A 19,066-nucleotide genomic window follows, 5' to 3' on the forward strand; every position below is an offset into this window, starting at 1 on the left:
TAAAGCTGTTGCCTAATGCCCCTACATCTACGGGATCCTCCCAGAGAAAGAGAATTCCTCTAGGAGCTGAAACAGAGGGAATTTCATACAAGGAATTGGTTGCACACATAATGGAAAAGCTAAGTTATACAGGAAATGGTAAGACAACCCACACATTAGCAAGAGCTAGACAATGCTACCAACCTCTAAGCTGGAGGGTCAAAGGCGTTTCCAAAGCCTGGAGCTGGGTCAATGGGCACACAGAATTAGAGCCAAAAAGGAGACCAGGCAACTGCCAGTCAATGAGGGAGAACGAGAGGAGAGAGAGCCTGGCTTCCCCCTTTCTCCTGACAGCCGGTCTCCCACCACAGCTCCCAGGGGCCAAACCGCTCCCAAGCCAGCAGACCCAGAAGTCTGGGAAATGTTGCTGCAGGGTGAGCTCATCCGCAGGGGAAGGGCAAGCAGAGTGGATCTGAGCCAGCAGGACACAGGCAGACCATGCCTCCCTAAGAGCTGTAACTAATTGACACTCCCATCGCCAACAGATGGTTTCAAACAGGGGGGTGATTGGTTGCCTGACAGGTGAAACCCAGGATCTCAACGTTGCGGTAATTTATACTTATTTTATTCAGTAAGGCTGAGCATCTTTTCACGTGACACACAGACTTAATCCTCCTCCTCTACACTGGCTGGGTTGGGAAGACGGGGAGGGACAAATGAGGGAAGGCCAGTCCAGTTATTCACCTCATCTGCCCAGATGGTCCATTCAGGAACATCAATCAGACAGATTCCCAAACTGAGCATTAAGACGGTGGCAAGAAGCCAAACTAACCAGTCACCTGCCAAGTAGACACACATCTCAAGAACTGTTTTAGAAAAAGTGAATGGCAACAGAGCCCCAAAGGAATGAGCCCTATTTTGACTGCACGCTGCACACATTATAACTAACAATGCGTTCCTGTAATCTCATACCCCCACTTACTTCCTCCTCAGCATTGCCTTCCAGCCATTCATATCACCATCCTCTCCCCTTATCTGGCATTGAAAGAACAAATAATAATACCCTGGACAAAATTTAAGTTATAAAAACAGCAAGAATCATTTTCTTTTAAAGTCTTTTAATCCAACCAGCACACTAGCAAAAAGCTTTTAAATTATCTTTCGCCCCTGCCGTAACTGTTGGAATAGACTATTTACCCTATCTTATAAACAGCTGAAACTGACTTCCTCGATCCAGTTCAGTTTCGTCCTATATTCTGTACTCTGAAATATAACTCCAAAAGTGTTATGTTTTAAAATTGGCTGGCAAATGACTCTATGGTCTTTCTAAGGATCAAACATTATATTTTAAAAACATAAATTTTAAAGCAAAGAATTTTTTTTAAAAGCATGAATTTTAGCCTGACCTGTGGTGGCACAGTGGATAAAGCGTCAACCTGGAAATGCTGAGGTCGCCGGTTCGAAACCCTGGGCTTGCCTGGTCAAGGCACATATGGGATGTGCCTTGATGCTTCCTGCTCCTCCCCCCATTCTCTCTCTCTCTCTCTCTCTCTCACTCTCTCTCTAAGATGAATAATTTTTTAAAAAAAATTAATTAATTAAAAGCATGATTTTAAAGCAAAGCATTTTTTTAGAAATATAAATGGTAGTAACTAATGAAAGAAAGAAATAATAAAGAGGTAGTTTAATTTCAAAACCTCCAGCAATAGCCTGACCAGGCGGTGGCACAATGGATAGAGCGTTGGACTGGGATGGGAGGACCCAGGTTCAAGACCCCGAGCTCGCCAGCTTGAGCGCGGGCTCATCTGGCTTGAGCTAAAAGCTCACCAGCTTGGATCCAAGGTCGCTGGCTCGAGCAAGGGGTTACTCGGTCTGGTATAGCCCCCCAATCAAAGCACATATGAGAAAGCAATCAATGAACAAGTAAGGGGTTGCAACGAAAAACTGATAATTGATGCTTCTCATCTCTCTCTGTTCCTGTCTGTCTGTCCCTATCTATTCCTCTCCTTGACTCTGTCTCTGTAAAAAAATTAAATAATCTCCAGCAAATTAAGAGTTAAATATAAGCACAACAAATTTATACAATAATCACTATATGACATTTCAAAATTCTTAAGATTTTCACTTTTTCTAAAATATGCTCATTCTAAGGTTGCCAACATACTTTTAAGTGTCTCCCATAATGCAAGGAAGAAAGATTTAAGTAAACTACATGAAGGTTAAACATTGTTTTCCTGCACCTCACATGCTGCCTGGCGTCTTAGTAGACAATCAATAAATATCTATTTATTATTGACTGTTCCAGTGAGGTGAATTAAATCATATGTTAACATAACCATACCCTTTTCCTATTGCAGGGTAAATTTTTTATAACTTTTTGTTGTTCAAATTTGAAAGTAATACACATCAATCCAGAAACTTGGAAAATACAAATAACTAAGAAAATATAGTACCACCAGTTTTTACATTTAGACCATGATGTATAAAACTGCTTATTTTTAATGGTTGTAAAACAATTCAGCCAACAATCTTCCCATAGTTTACCCTCACCAGTCTCCTATTGGGCACTGCTGTTTCCAATTTCCTACTGTTATAGTGTAACGCACATCCTCACAGTCTTTTTTTGAATTTCAAAATTGTTCTCCCCAAAGAGATATTAATCACATACTTTTAATACTTAATTCCACACTTGGTTATAGTCCTCAAGATCTAGAAACTGCTAGGGGACAATGGTTTCCTTTTTTTTTTTTTTTCTTTTTTTACCTTGAAACCTACTTTACTTTCAAGTCTTCTACATTCCTTTATCCAAACGGTCAGAACACCTCCCAAACAAAATTGTCAGTAGGGAATCTAGTCTATAATATTGTCCTAACCTATGCAGGGTGCCAGATGGTTACCAGAATTATCAGGGGATCACTTCGTAAATTATAGAATTGTCTAACCACTATGCTGTATGCTTGAAATTAATACAAAAAAAATTTTTGAACGTCAACTGTAACTGAAAATATTTTTAAAGCTGTCAGACATCACAAAACTAAAAAAGAAACAAACAAAAACAACTAAATGGAACCTCCTTCCCCCAAAATATCGCCACCCAGCTGGCTACTTTGACTCAAATGTCCAACGCTTAAATATTACCGTCGTTTTTTTATTTAAAAAAAAAAAAAGCCACTGCTCTGTGGGTTGCGCCCCCCAAATTGCGAGAGGCAGGAAGCACGTCTTTCCAGAGCCCATGCCTCAAGTCTACAGACAGGCACAGCCTGGCTGGAGGAGGGTTTGCAACTGGGCTCCGTTTCCACAGCACTTTCTTTCACAAACAACACGCCCACTCGGTGCCACCGTGCGGTCCCCAGCTCTCACTGTGACAACCGAGCTTGCCAAATGCTCATCGCTGCTGCCAACTTCCTCCCGTCGCCGCCGCCTCGCTCGCGCCGGCCCGAACGCTCCCACTTAAGCAGCCCTGAAGTTCTCGGCGGCACCTGGACGAACCGCTTCGTCCCCGAAGCCTTCCAGGCTTTGCTGCTCATTCGCACGGGCAGCCGCTCCCGCGGCCTGTCATTAAGATTTTTTTTTTTTTCTTCCCCTTTCCCAAAACGCTCCCTTAGAACCGGGGGTTCTGATGAGTCGATGTGTCAGCAAAAAAGGAGGTCTTGCGGTCAAAGCACTTCGGCTCTTCCTGTAACATTAAAGGGTGTCACCCCTTGTCTTCCCGAACCCACGACCCCCAGTCCCCGCCACAGGCAAGTTATTCGGCTCAAAGGCGTAATGCGCAGCACGACACAAGAGTCATCTGTATTCCACTAAATGATTTACAACAAATGCGACTCTTGCAGCGACAGGGAACCGAGCGTCAGGCCGGCGGCAGGTTGTGGGGTCTCCGCTCCGGACTTCTTTGTCGCGAACTCGGGGTCACGTACCCGGTTTCGTAAAATGCGAGCGCTCCGGCGGGCCCCTCCTCGTTGGGGCGACCTCGCCGAGCACTTCAGACCCAACATCGAGGAAGCTGTCACGATCTCCAGCCACCTCCCCGCACCGGCCCCTCGTGGACCCGGGGGACCCCCAATTCAAAACTTTCCCTCCCCATCTCCGCGGGCTCCCCCACTTCCCAGCACCTGAGAAAGGCGCTGCGGGTCCCCCTCCGGCTGGGCTCCGGAGGGCGTGGATGCCCTTGGTGACAGGAGGCGGGGAAGGTTGCCTCCAAGGTGCCCCACCCCGGAGAAGACCCCGAGCCCCGGCCCCGGACTCCGGGGGCCCCAGCTGGCTCGGCGGCGACCCCGCCCGCCCTCCTCCGGAGCCCCCGGACCCCCGCCTGTGTCCCCGGGCTCCGTGCGCCGCGGGCCTCGGCGGCCGCCGGCCAGCACCAACGCTGCCGGGAGCCCGTCTCCCCCTCGGGCGGCCCGGGACCCCCGAACCCCGCTCCCGTCCGCCGCGCCCCAGAGCCCCGCCCCAGGCCGCCAGCCCGGCGGGCCACACCTCCGACACTCACCGCCACCGCCCTCGCCGCCGCCACCGCCGCCTTCGTCCATCTTGAGGCCGCTCCCGCTGCCGGCGAGCCCGGGGCCGGCGGGCGAGGGACCGCGGGCGGGGGGCGCCGCGGGAGCAGAGCGCGCGGCCAGCTCGGGCAGCACGCGCGGGCCGGGTCGAGGCCCGGGCCTCCTCCCGCCGGGCGGGGCGCTCGCGCTCGGCGGCGCCGTCACGTGACGCCCAGGCCCCGCCCCCGGTCGCGATGGGCGGGGCCCGAGACGTGCTGCCCCGCCCTGACCCGGCGGTCCGAGAGCTATACAGCCCTGAGAAGCGACCCTCGGGCGCAAACCGCGTGTGGACACCTGCCCGGCCCCCGCCGCCTTGGAGCAGCCTGGGGACGGCCGTGGGTCGGGACACGGCGATGTCCACTCTACAAAACCTGGCGGCGAGGGGACTTCCTCGCACGTGCACTCAGGAAAAGGGATCCAGACACGCGCAGTCTTCCAAAGTCAGCCCTCTCCCCCACCCCTCACCCCCCAGGTCCGAGATATTTCAAATTCAAGCCTTTCAGATGTCTGGTGTGTAATGGAGACGCTCCTTTCCTAACAACGAGTGCACTTTAAAATGAACAAAGTGTAATGCTTATAAAGCAGCGTCAGCATGAGGTCCCGATCCGCCACACCTGGTGCCCACGCACTGCGGGCTCTGCAGGCACTGGCCGGGGTGGCCTCAGATGCCCTTGCAGCCTCGCTCCTGGCTCTCTTGGGAAGCTGCCAGCTGCCCTGGATTTAGGATGCAGAAGGAGCTCTGAATTCAATTTCCCGTGGCACAGCCAGGGTCCTTGGCGCGGGCCTCCTGGGCAGAAGGCCTCAGCTCGCCCCTGTTCCAGGTCTTCTATGAATCACTTTTTTCGCTCCACACAGCTTGCTTCCAGTAACTCCTCTAAAGCATGAATGTGGCCCCTCCCTCCCGAGCCTTTCTGCTCTTTTTGCTTGAACTAAATTGCATTAAAGTAAATGAAACATTGTAATGGAGGATATAATTCATCTCGGATATCATTTTCCAGCAACTGTTTCATATTGACAAAGGGCCCACTGAGTGGAAGGATCCTTCTGCCATCGTTTATCAACGTGGACGGTGTTCACCTTTTTGTTCAAGGTTTTGGAAATGATTTCAAAGAACTCAACCTCAATATTCTCAAGAACTGAACGCACAGCATTCTGGTGCTTCTCAAGCCACCAGACACACTTCTGAGTGCTGATGAAATGGTTGGCAGCTTATGTGACAAAAGATGCAACTGAAAATGGGTCTGGGCATCAGGAGATGCTGGTTTGAGATTTGGCTTCGTGATCTGGTTCCCGTAAGCTTGGTTATCTCGGAGATCACACTGTAGTGACTGAGAAAAATGACAGCATACTTGGAACTTGATAATGTGATATGTGGAGCTTTGATGCTATCGGTTATAAATGCTTTCAAATGTCAATTCCTACTTCTTTAGGTTTCTTAGAATGTGATCCATAGGTGCTTCTCTTCAAGTCTGAATCTGAAAACTGCTTCTCTGATCTCCATCAAAGCTGATTTCCATCAGAATACAGCATAGCCCAGTTATTTGCAGACAGAATATTATATTATCCCCACAGCTTATCCCGAGCCTCCCCGTTTCTACAAAACCTGCAAAAATGCTAGCAGAAGAGAGTTAAGGGTGCCATCTCTGCACTTGAATGGAGAAATTGGAAGACTTCAAAACCTTCACTACTCACCTACAACAAATGAGTGCCGCACCCCCTCAAATCAATCAATAGGCCCTGGCCGGGTGGCTCAGTGTATAAAGCGTCGTCCAGGCACCATAAGGTCAGGGATTCGATTCCCTGGTCAGGGCACATACAAGAAGCAATCACTGAGTACACAACTAAGTGGAACAAGGAGCTGATGCTTTCTCTTTTCCCCACCCCCAATCAATGAAAACATTTTTTTAAAAAACTGAAGTCAGCCTGGCCTGTGGTGGCGCAGTGGATAAAGCGTCAACCTGGAAATGCTGAGGTTGCCGGTTCGAAACCCTGGGCTTGCCTGGTCAAGGCACATATGGGAGTTGATGTTTCCAGCTCCTCCCCCCCTTCTCTCTCTCTCTGTCTCCCTCTTCTCTCTAAAATGAATAAATAAATAAATTAATTAAAAAAAAAAAAAAAAAACTGAAGTCAGGCCCTGGCCGGTTGGCTCAGCAGTAGAGTGTCGGCCTGGCATGCGGGGGGCCCGGGTTCGATTCCCAGCCAGGGCACATAGGAGAAGCGCCCATTTGCTTCTCCACCCCCACCCCCTCCTTCCTCTCTGTCTCTCTCTTCCCCTCCCGCAGCCAAGGCTCCATTGGAGCAAGGATGGCCTGGGCGCTGGGGATGGCTCCTCGGCCTCTGCCCTAGGCGCTAGAGTGGCTCTGGTCGCGGCAGAGCGACGCCCCAGAGAGGCAGAGCATCGCCCGCCCCTGGTGGGCATGCCAGGTGGATCCCGGTTGGGCGCATGCAGGAGTCTGTCTGACTGTCTCTCCCCGTTTCCAGCTTCAGAAAAATACAAAAAAAACAAAACAACAAAAAAAAAAACCCTGAAGTCAATAAAATAAAGGTTAAGAAAGTACTTTACTACTCAAATTACTATCTACCGAAAAGATTCAATTTTTTAAAGAAGAGCTGCTTCTCAGTATCTTTTCTTTTTTTAAAAGAGAGAACGAGTGGCCCTGGCCGGTTGGCTCAGCGGTAGAGCATCGGCCTAGCGTGCGGAGGACCCGGGTTCGATTCCCGGCCAAGGCACACAGGAGAAGCGCCCATTTGCTTCTCCACCCCTCCGCCGCGCCTTCCTCTCTGTCTCTCTCTTCCCCTCTCGCAGCCAAGGCTCCATTGGAGCAAAGATGGCCCGGGCGCTGGGGATGGCTCTGTGGCCTCTGCCTCAGGCGCTAGAGTGGCTCTGGTCGCAACATGGCGACGCCCAGGATGGGCAGAGCATCGCCCCCTGGTGGGCAGAGTGTCGCCCCTGGTGGGCGTGCCGGGTGGATCCCGGTCGGGCGCATGCGGGAGTCTGTCTGACTGTCTCTCCCTGTTTCCAGCTTCAGAAAAAAATTTAAAAAAAATAAAATAAAATAAAATAAAAGAACGAGTCATCAATCTGTTCCTATATGTGCCCTGACCCGGGATCCAAGTGGGAACCTCAACCCTTGGGGACAATGCTCTCACCAGCTGAGCTACCCAACCAGGGCTCCAATATCTCTTAAATCCCACCAACACGGTTACCTAGTCTGCTCACATGCAGGCTGCTCTTACCTACAGGGACGTCGAGAACCCTAGTTCTCCACAAAGATCGGCATTCGCTTTCTGTCCAGCAGCTTATGGGTGGTGGTCTTACATGTTGAAAGCTTTATAAGTAAAAAAAAAAATTTTTAAGATTTTCTTTACTCGTTTTAGATAGAGGAGAGAGAGAGAGAGAGAGAAAGGCAGGGCTGGGGGGAAAGAGCTGGAAGCATCAACTTATTGTTGCTTCCTGTATGTGCCTTGACGGGTCAAGCCCGGGGTTCCAAACCAGTGACCTCAGCATTCCAGGTCAACGGTCTCTCCACTGCGCCACCACAGGTCTAAGTAAGTTTTTAAGGAAAACAATTCATGCAGGAGACATCACCCCACGATAACAAGGGTTAAATCCTTGTCGCAAACATTCAGTTAGAGAAAACTATTTTGGCACCTGTCCCAGGTGCTGAGACTATGATGATGAAAGAGATAAGATGCTGTCTCTCTCCGGAAAGGATCTCTGACCTAAAAGACATACAGCCATTAAGCAAATAATTATATAAATAATGATTTAATTGAAACGTCGACATTCGACTCTCCTTTGAGATTTTCTCACAGTGTTTGCTGTTTCCCGTGTATTGCCTTTGCAGCCGTGACACTCCTTCAGACCAAGTGCGTCGCCTGTGTGTGTCCCATCTCCAGGAGCCACTGTAGAGGAGAAAGCAGCAGTATTTGTTGCTGCTGCCGCATAAACAGGGCGATCAAAAGCAGGAGCCATCTTAAAAACATTTTCAGACCCATGTAGCGGCCCTTTGACCATTGCAGAAATAGTTTTTAAAAATCAAGAATGTGGCCCTGGCCGGTTGGCTCAGTGGTAGAGCGTCAGCCTGGCGTGTGGAAGTCCCGGGTTCGATTCCCGGCCAGGGCACACAGGAGAAGCGCCCATCTGCTTCTCCACACCCCCCACTCTTCCTCTCTGTCTCTCTCTTCCCCTCCCACAGCCGAGGCTCCATTGGAGCAAAGATGACCCGGGCGCTGGGGATGGCTCCATGGCCTCTGCCTCAGGCGCTAGAGTGGCTCTGGTCGCAACAGAGCGACGCCCCGGATGGGCAGAGCATCGCCCCCTGGTGGGCATGCCGCGTAGATCCCGGTCGGGCGCATGCAGGAGTCTGACTGCTTCCTTGTTTCCAGCTTCAGAAAAATACAAAAAAAAAAAAAAAAAAAAAAAAAAAAAAAAAAAAAAAAAAAAAAAAATCAAGAATGGCCCTGGCCGGTAGCTCAGTTGGTTAGAGCATTATTATCCTAATAGGCCAAGGTTGAGGGTTCAGTCTCTTGTCAGGGCACATACAAGAGTCAACCAAGCAATGCACAAATGAGTGTAACAACAAATCAATATTTCCCTCTCCTCTTTCCTCTCTCTCTCTCTCTCTCTCTCAAATCAATCAATCAATCACTTTTTTTAAATCAAGAATGTGCACATTCCAGTTCCAGGGAGTTCGGAGGACTTCTTTGTACATTCATCTCCATCTTCCACGTGGAAGTGTGAAATCGAAGAGAAGTGTCCTTTCCCGATTCTAAGGTCACAACAGTCAAAACCCTGCTGTGTCCGCTTTCTTCACGCTCGACCAGGAAGAAGCCGCCCAGACTACCCGAGCTCCGGCTGCTTCCAGACCCTGCCCAGAGCTGATCCCATCTCCTCCGACACCGGTCATGAAATGCAGACGCAGCAGGGACCGCTAGCAGATGGGAGCCTTGACTAATCCGTTACATCTGCTCCGGGGTCTAGTCCAGTCCAGTCCAGTCCGGGGAAGGCGCCCACAGCAGCCAGCTCACGGTAGCTCACGGTCAGCTGACGGCCACAAAAGGAAAGCGACGTTTTCTGAAATCTAATTTGATCTAGGACAGAAAACATCTCATCGGAATAGAAAGGATCTTGTGCAGATCGGCATTCTCCACTCTGCCCAGGCAAACAGCAAGGGTCCACGTGTCAATTAAATTAAATTTTCAAAAGCCCAGACATCGTGTCCTTCCTAGCATCCCGTCTCTCTTTCCAAATGTTCGATGCAGTTCGCCTTGGTCAAGTTCCCCTCTCTGGAATCCACACAATTGACATCAGTTCTCTGGCCTCATCAAGGGCGGCTTAATTCCTTTTAGATTGATTAGTAACTTGCATTTTTGCAAGAACAAAGGCAGTCAGATTTCGCACCGGTGGAAAACTTGGCAAAAAATAATAATAAGCCTGACCTGTGGTGGTGCAGTGGATAAAGCGTCAACCTGGAAATGCTGAGGTCGCAGGTTTGAAACCCTGGGCTTGCCTGGTCAAGGCACATATGGGAGTTGATGCTTCCAGCTCCTCCCCCTTCTCTCTCTCTCTGTCTCTCTCTCCTCTCTCTCTCCCTCTCTGTCTCTCTCTCCTCTCTAAAAATAAATAAATAAAATTTGAAAAAAAAAAATAATAATTTGGCCACCATGTTGAGCTATTTGCCTTCAGAAGAAAAAGCATTATACCCATTGAAAGCAGCATCAGTAATAAGTTATTACATACAAGGTGTCTTCTATAGTAATAAAAAGCAGTGTTATTTTTATCTAGTTCTTCATTTTTATTATATGTCTCCGGTATACTAAAAGCAAAAACAAACAAAAATTTTCGTCCCATTTGAAAACATCCCCTTCAGAACTTGACCTGCGTCTGCAGTGTGCAGCTTGAAGTCATCAGGAAAACCCATCAGGGGACGCAGAGTGTACTATCGGACAGGCAATTAAAAAGAAAAAGGGTGAGAATGACAAACATGGGGACAGGGAACATCTGTCTGTGATCGTGGTCCTCAGAATAGAAAGTGTGCTCCCAGCCAGCCACCAAGCAACAGAATAGCTTCCGTCACGGAGTGCTGTGTGACCCAGAGGGTCCAGCTGTGTCCAAGCAAAGGTGATTCTGCAATTCGACTTGAAGGATGGTCCAAGTCAGCCAGGAGTTCAGGTCATTTGTTGCCTTTGTAAAGAGGCCACCCAACACCCACCTAACGCCAGTCATTAGGTCCCAACCCTGACTCATCACAGCCCGCCGCCTCCAGTAACTGCATAACACAGGCACTTCCATGTCTGACTGTGTGACCTTGGGTAGGTTGTTTCACCTCTCTGTGCCCTAGTTTCTGCATCTGAAGTGGAACCAACGACTCTCCCCCCGTGCGCTTACTCTGAGAGCTAGAACATGATGCTAACGTCCACGCACAGTGTGTGGCACACAGAAAGTGCTTGGTCAGTGCGTACCATTGTTAGGCACCCAAGTACGCAGACTGGGAGGCAAAATGGAACCTCGGTGAGGGCTCCCCCCTGTCACTGCCACCTTCTAGCTGCTGTCTTTCCCTCCAGGCCTTCTGGAACGTTCCCTGCCCCGTGCCCTCTGCTTAAGAATAATCCCCACATTTCATCCATCATCCGGCCTCTCAAGAACTGGGTTCTTAGGGTTACGGTCACACACATGTGCATTTCCAAAAGGGAACCAGAGGACTCTGGGTCCCTTTTTTTTTTTTTGTATTTTTCTGAAGTTGGAAACGGGGAGGCAGTCAGACAGACTCCTGCATGCGCCCAACCGGGATCCACCCGGCATGCCCACCAGGGGCGACGCTCCGCCCATCTGGGGCATTGCTCCGTTGCAACCAGAGCCACTCCAGCGCCTGAGGCAGAGGCCACAGAGCCATCCTCAGCGCCTGGGCCAACTTTGCTCCAATGGAGCCTTGGCTGCGGGAGGGGAAGAGAGAGACAGAGAGGAAGGAGAGGGGGAGGGGTGGAGAAGCAGATGGGCACCTCTCCTGTGTGCCCTGGCCAGAACCGAACCTGGGACTCCTGCACGCCAGGCCGACGCTCCACCACTGAGCCAACCGGCCAGGGCCTGGGTCCCTTCTTTGATGTTACTTTATTCATTCAGCGACCTATTTCTCAGCACGCCCACCATGCTGGCCCTGGAGAGCCACCAGAAGCCAGCAGTAAATGATGTTTTGTGATGGACAAGCCAGACCTCAGCACTCAGAGGGACAGAAACAGCCTGGGAATCCTTCATCACCACCACCACCCCCTTGCAGCTGGCAGGGCGTCCCCCTCGGGGAAAAAAGAGGAAGGGAAGGGTCAGGTGTGTACACCCTGCTCAGATGCTTCTCCCTTAATATAGATTAATCGTATACATTTAATTTTTAGAGACCTGCTGTTTGGCCAATACATTTCTTAGGATTGAATAAACGTTATTAAAGTTTATCACTAAGGTTTCAAATATGTAAACGCACCACTGAGAACCATAATTCACTGGAATAAAAATATGAAATGATTGTACCTCGTCCAATCACAGGGCCCAATCTCTCTTCCTTGACAGTATAACGTTGTTAACATTTTGAACAAGGACTTTAATCCCTCTTCCCCTCCGTTAACTACAGAGAGGGCTAATTCCCAACTTCCCAATAACTTTTGCTGTTAAAAATAATGTTGTTTAGACAGACTTCTGATTACAGAAAGGTGGAGTAGATGTACTGTTCTCTGTTCTTCCGGCTAAATACAACTAAAATCCATGGACACGATATACGAGCCAAACACCGATCAGATTCTGCAAGGCATAGAGGGCAGACAGAACAGGGACCTTGGGAACCAAGGCACAAGACGGTGCTAGGTCCCCTGGGTTCTTTTCTTTGCCGCAGAGATGCCGGATTTCATGCTGGAGAAACCAGAAACCCAGAAACGCCAACTGGTCTAGACAAAAGGAGAAAAACCCCCAACAAAAAGCCTGCTCTCTCTAGCCAAAGGGTCAGGAGAGCACAGCCTAGCAAGACAGAAACCTCCGAGACAATCAGCCTCTACTCCAACCAGCCCACCAACGTCAGCAAAAGGGCAAGAGTGTGTGGCCCTTGCCGGTTGGCTCAGCGGTATAGTGTCGGCCTGGCGTGCGGGGAACCCAATTCCCGGCCAGGGCACATAGGAGAAGCGCCCATTTGCTTCTCCACCACTCCCCCCTCCTTCCTCTCTGTCTCTCTCTTCCCCTCCTGCAGCCAAGGCTCCATTGGAGCAAAGATGGCCCGGGCGCTGGGGATGGCTCCTTGGCCTCTGCCCCAGGCGCTAGAGTGGCTCTGGTCGCGGTAGAGCGACCCCCCGGAGGGGCAGAGCATCGCCCCCTGGTGGGCAGAGCATCGCCCCTGGTGGGCATGCCGGGTGGATCCCGGTCGGGCGCATTCGGGAGTCTGTCTGACTGTCTCTCCCCGTTTCCAGCTTCAGAAAAATACAAAAAAAAAAAAAAAAAAAAAAAGGGCAAGAGTGTGGAGCCTGGACCTCCACCCTCCTCAGGCCGCAGGGAGGCGTCCCAAACCGATGCCTCCTCCCCCCTGAACGGTGTCAGACAGTGTCGGTGTCGGAGGAGGCCGACTAGGGAAGCCAGACTTGCATTCCAGCTGGGCGGGAACAGGGCCCCTCTCCCACCCACCCCACTGGGGTGACGTAGGAGGTGGTCAAGTGAGAGGACTCTGATGACCCCCAGCAGGGTCAGGGCTACCTGCCTCCTGTGGTCTCAGTGGAGGCCCCCAGCAGGGAGGCCATCGGGGGAGCAATAATGGAAGTACCCCAGCCCCTCCCAGCCAAGGTGGTAACAGCAGAGGCCTCAGGGAGCCTGAACTCCCACCTCCACTCAGCAATATTAAGGGGCCCTTCCCCCCACGCAGGATGTCCACAGAGGCCAAGTGGAGAACCCGGACTCCCACCCCACCCGGGACAGATACCACCACCTGGTGGTCCTCTTGCAGGGGCTCCCCATGGAGTGGGCCTTCTCTTGCCCTTTCCCAGATGTCTGACCTGATCTCTGAAGGTCCCTGCTTTTGGGGCTCCCTCGCAACACTGCCCCCAAAGAACCCCTTGTACGTCTAACTGCACAGTGGCTACCTGGGGGTGGGTTAGTGCTGCCTGGGAGGGGGCTCAGTGTGGCCTTGCTGATGCCTTGATTTCAGACTTCTCGCCTCCAGGACTGGAAGAGAATAAATGTCATTGTCTCTTAGCCCCCCTACTTCACGGTGATTCTCTCTACAGCTCTAGGACACTGACAGATTGGTCTCGAGTCTGTCACGTGGAGTCTCTGGCTCAGGACGCTGGGAGGAAGGGAAGCCCCTGCCATCCCCAGGTGGTCGAAGTGGCTTCCTCACAGGCAGAATGGATTCCAGCTTCGACTTGATTGCTGAAGAACTGTCTTCTGTACAGGGAACATAAAACTGTCTTCTACACAAACATGCCGTCTTTTTTTTGTGTGTGTATTTTTCTGAAGTTGGCAACGGGGAGGCAGTTAGACTCCCGCATGCGCCCGACCGGGATCCACCCGGCATGCCCACCAAGGGGCGATGCTCTGCCCATCTGGGGCATTGCTCCATTGCAACCGGAGCCATTCTAGCACCTGAAGCAGAGGCCATGGAGCCATCCTCAGTGCCCAGGCCAACTTTGTTCCAATGGAGCCTTGGCTGTGGGAGGGGAAGAGAGAGACAGAGAGGAAGGAGAGGGGGAAGGGTGGAGAAGCAGATGGGCGCTTCTCTCTTCTCCTGTGTGCCCTGGCCGGGAATCGAACCCGGGACTCCTGCATGCCAGGCCGACGCTCTACCACTGAGCCAACCGTCCAGGGCCAAACATGCGGTCTTTTTCTGTGCGTATAGGAGCTGAGAAACCAGCAAACCCCCAAAATCACATTCCTGTAGGGTTTTATCAACTCCACAGCTGGGGCATGTTCTCAACCAAGCATGCTGGCTCAGCAGCGGCTGCAGGTCTGCCAGCTGGGCGACCAATCATGGCCTCCCAAACCCTCCTCTGCTGCCCCCAAGGTTAAAGGAGAGAAGCAACGGGCTCTCTAAACATCTCAAGGGGATGCCCTGTGGAAGAGGTGAGTCGGGAAGACAGCCTCCGAATTTCTTACAAGGCTTTCGAGCTCTCGGGCTCCTCCTGAGTGTGGAGGCAGAGTCCTCCAAACATCTCTCCCTCATTCTTTACTTTCCTGTCTACTTTTCTCTCCTGGATTTGGGATGATAACAGGCAGCCCAGCGCCTCCAGCAACACCAACATCCTCCTTCCTCACCGCGCCATCGCCGTTTGCATCATAGAACAGGGACGATGCACAGTAACTGCATTGAAGCACCGACTGTGTGCCAGCCGCAGCAGTAGGTGCCCTCGTGCCTGCCCTCAAGCCCTGGCAGCAACCTGAGCAGGTAAGCAGTGTCAGCCTCCCTTAGAGAGGAGGAGGCTGAGGCTCAGACAGAAATTAACTTGCCTGGGGCCACCCACGTAGAAGGTGGAGGAATCCAGCCACTTCGGCCCCCACTGTCCTCCTTTTGACACTGTTCAGCCTCCAAATCAAAACATGGAAAACATTACAGTTACTCCTGGGATGGCACACGCCCCAGGAGGCCCTGGCCTGCACTTGGACACACCCAGATGTCCTCCTCTGTCCACCCCGCCTCCCTTTTTTTTCCCTATCTTCCGTCCCCTCTTTGTTGAGCCCCTACCAGGATCAGGGGCCAACTTCACACTAACGACCCGATTTTCAAATAACCCTGGTCAAAGGACTTGGGTTGGGGAGTGAGTGAGGAATGGGAGTGGAGGGTCTCCCTCTGGGGTGACGCAAAGGCTTTGGAACTAGAGAGGGGGTTGTGGTGGCCAAATGCCACTGAGCTGCACGCATGAACACGGTTCGCTTTTATGCGCTGTGAATTCCGCCTGAATATATGAAAAAGATTTGGGGATCTCACAACAGAGGAACCCGATGGCTAATCGTCTGTGATGCTATCTCAGCCTGACTGCCCACCGTGCCTGTTCCTTTGCGGACACCACACTCATCAGACGAGGGCGGGAACCCCGAGACCCCCACGAGGGGGCGGGTCAGTTGGGGAGCCCTGCTGGCACAGATTTTCGGCCACACTGTCCTCCCTCCTGTTTTGGTGTCCTCACATCTGGCACATCTGTCCACACTAAGGTTGAGGTTAAGACAGGATGTCCAGAAACTTGAAGTAAGGCTCGCTGAAAGGTGACTCGGGGAGATGCACTCTCAGTACCCCTGTCCCTCTGTGGCTGTGATTTCCCCTTCCGTGGCACTTCTAGAAAACCAGGGACAGATGGAACTGCCCGCCCACACCCCTGAGCACCCTCCCCAAGGAGCGTGACAAGGCAGCTTCTCAATTGCTGGGTGGCCACCAAACTGCTGTGACCTTCTGAGATATGTCACCCGGCAGGTTCTCCAAGAAGTGCTGGCTTGTCCCACAAGCTCAGGTCACACAGGCGGACCAACCTGGCCCCAGGTCAGGAGGGGCAGCTTCGAGCCTTCTGGACAAGTTAAAAAAGAAATAGCAAAAAGCAGCCCAAATATCCCAGGGGAGGCGCCCAAGCCAGTCTGTGTAGCCCACGTTACGTCCACTGCAGCACAATCCACAACAGCCAATGATGGAAACATCCCAGAGCCCATCAGCAAATGAGTGGATAAAGAAATAGTCGTAGACTCTGCCAACAGAATATTACTCACCCCCGAAAAGGAATGAAGCAGAGACGCGTGCTTACAGGGTGGATGAACTTCCCTGATCATTATGCCCTGAAAGAAGCCAGACACAAATGCATGACCCCCTTTATATGAAGAATCTAGAATAAGTCAATTCACACAGACAGAAGGCCGGTGGGTGGTTGCCAGGGGCTGGGGCTGGGGCGCGGTGGACGGAGGAGTGAATGCTCACTGGGTATGAAGTTCCCTTGGAGGTAGTGAAAATGTTTGGAGCTACTTTGAGGTGAAGTAGCTCAACATTGTGAATGCACTAAATGCCAATGAGCTGTGCACTTCCACGTGGTTAGTATTTTTTAATTTGATACATATTTTTGTGGTCTCATACACATAGAGTTTTAAATTTACCATCTCATGCACCTTTTAGTGTATATATAGGTCAGGGTATTTTCCCAAACGGAAACTCTGTCCCTATTAAATACTGACCTCACCTGACCAGGCGGTGGCGCAGTAGATAGAGCGTCGAACTGAGATGCGGAGGACCCAGGTTTGAGACCCCGAGGTTGCCAGTTTGAGTGCGGGCTCAACTGGTTTGAGCAAAGCTCACCAGCTTGGACCCAAGGTTGCTGGCTCGAGCAAGGGGTTACTCGGTCTACTGTAGCCTCCCGGTCAAGGCACATATGAGAAAGCAATCAATGAACAACTAAGGTGTCGCAATGAAAAACCGATGATTGATGCTTCTCATCTCTCTTCGTTCCTGTCTGTCTGTCCCTTTCTATCCTTCTCTCTGACTCTCTCTCTCTCTGTCTCTGTAAAAACAAAACACTGACCTCCCTCCAACTTGCCCAGACCCTGGCAGCCATTTCCTACCTTCTGTCTCTTATAAATGTGACCCTGTGAGTACCTCCTCTAAATGGATCATACAATAATCTTTCTTTCTGTGACTAAACTGGTTAGTTTTATGCTATATGCATTTCACTTCAGTTGAAGCAAAGAGAGAAGGAAGGAAGGAAGGAAGGAAAGAAGGAAGGAAGGAAGGAAGGAAGGGAGGAAGGGAGGAAGGAAGGAGGGAAGGAGGGAGGGAGGGAGGGAGGGAGGGGGGAGGGAGGGGGGAGGGAGGGAGGGAGGAGGGGAAGAAAGAAGGGAAAAGAAACAGGAGAGAAACCATCCCAGCCACCTCTTCTCCCTGACTGTTTTAGCCAAGGACCGAATCTGAGCTGAGGTGACCACAGTCCCACACCCTTCACCCTCTACTATCATCCCCAGGGATGAGGCTTGATTGGCAGGAGGTCAAAGTAAACCCTGTGGGAGGCTGGCTGCCCCTCACAGGGGGGCTGTGAGATGCTGGTGGGAGAAAATCCTGTCCTGGGCCTCAGACAAACGGCTTCATGAGCAAATCTCAAGTTTAAGTGCATGGGAAAAGCAGCTCGTTGTGGTTTCCTCTAAGTGTTCGAGAAGTGTAACAGCTCATTCCTGCTAATGGGAAAGACCTCTGCCCGCTTCCTGGATTTTGTGAACGGGCTAAAAACCCAGGAGAGAAAGCTCCCACACAATTCACCCGTTGCACCGCGTTTGTTTGTTTGCTGAGTGTATAATGCTGGGTTAATTATTTATGATGGGGCTCCAAATGAACTGTTAGCAAGAGGCTGGCTCCCTCTTCTAATTGCCAGGTTTCTGAGAAGAAGCGTCTTCCGCCTGGCGGGATCTTTGTGATCCGAACGAAAGGAAATATCAAAAAGCAACGTCTGCTTTGGCCTGGTCCAAAAAAAAACCAAAAAACCCCACCCAGCCAGAGGGCTGGGGATTCAAAGGAAAAATTAATTATGCATAACCAGAAGAGGGAAAGAGAGAAGAGAGAGACAGGAAAGACAGTCTCCCAGAAAGCTCTCTGCTCCCTGGCCCTCACCTGAGTCCCCAGAGCAGGCAACGCAAGGGAAGCTGACCCTGGAGTCAGGCCCGGAGGCCCAGCCGGGGGGTGGGGGGCAGGCTGGTTGTTAATTCTGTAGATGTATCTGCCTAAGGCTGCCTCCTGGTGAGCAGTCCCAGACCCAGGGGTCTAAGACAGGGGGCACTCTGCCATGAAATCCAACCGAACTTGAGTTTTCCCGAGGACAGCACATTCTACTCAACTCCTGGCCACTTTCCGACTCAGCTCTCACCGGCTGACATTTCCAGCTGCTTCTCACTTGGGCAATAAATGCTCAGCTCTTGGATCATTCACAGGATGGAAGAAAGAAGTAAGAAGGGAAAAAAAAGGAACCCGCTTCCAAATAGTCTTCCGTTGCTACTTAAAGAAAACTCAAAAGAGATTAAGAAATGAAAACAATCGATCGTAGCGAAACGGCCCTGTGAACACTACAGGTCTCTTGACCCATCTCTCGCCCCTCGTCCTCAGGGGACACGGACAACTAAGAGCTGACCTCTTTCTCAGTGTAAATCCAAGGTGATTCTTCCTTGGAAGCAGGGGGTGGTGTGTTAGGACACGAAGAGAAGTTCCATGGCGAGGACGCGACCTGCAGCTGGGTCTCACGAGAGGGATTCTCCATTTCCGTCCCACCAGGCCGGTTGGACTTGCTGTGAATCCTGAGGCACGTTTTTATTTTGTTTTGTTTTGTTTTTTACAGAGTCAGAGAGAGGGACAGACAGGGACAGGCAGACAGGAATGGAGAGATGAGAAGCATCAATCATTAGCTTTTCATTGCGTGTTGTGACACCTTAGCTGTTCATTGATTGCTTTCTCATATGTGCCTTGACCGTGGGCCTTCAGTAGACCGAGTAACCCCTTGCTTGAGCCAGCGACCTTGGGTCCAAAATGGTGAGCTTTGTTCAAACCAGATGATCCCACACTCAAGCTGGCGAACTCGGGGTC

General features: G+C 51.2%; 1 protein-coding gene across 3 annotated transcripts in view; it reads right to left on the reverse strand.

Annotated features, from left to right (window-relative positions):
- Positions 1–4,648, reverse strand: part of CYTH3 (cytohesin 3) — a 65,706-nt gene extending 61,058 nt beyond the window's left edge. For all 3 annotated transcript variants that reach the window (XM_066273378.1, XM_066273379.1, XM_066273377.1), the window contains exon 1: positions 4,466–4,648. In XM_066273378.1, coding sequence (XP_066129475.1) covers positions 4,466–4,505 — 40 coding nt within the window. In that variant the 5' untranslated portion in view covers positions 4,506–4,648. The remainder of the gene's footprint in view (positions 1–4,465) is intronic.
- Positions 4,649–19,066: the final 14,418 nt, after the last annotated feature.

This window comes from Saccopteryx bilineata, chromosome 4, assembly GCF_036850765.1.
Source record: "Saccopteryx bilineata isolate mSacBil1 chromosome 4, mSacBil1_pri_phased_curated, whole genome shotgun sequence".
Classification (NCBI taxonomy): domain Eukaryota; kingdom Metazoa; phylum Chordata; class Mammalia; order Chiroptera; family Emballonuridae; genus Saccopteryx; species Saccopteryx bilineata.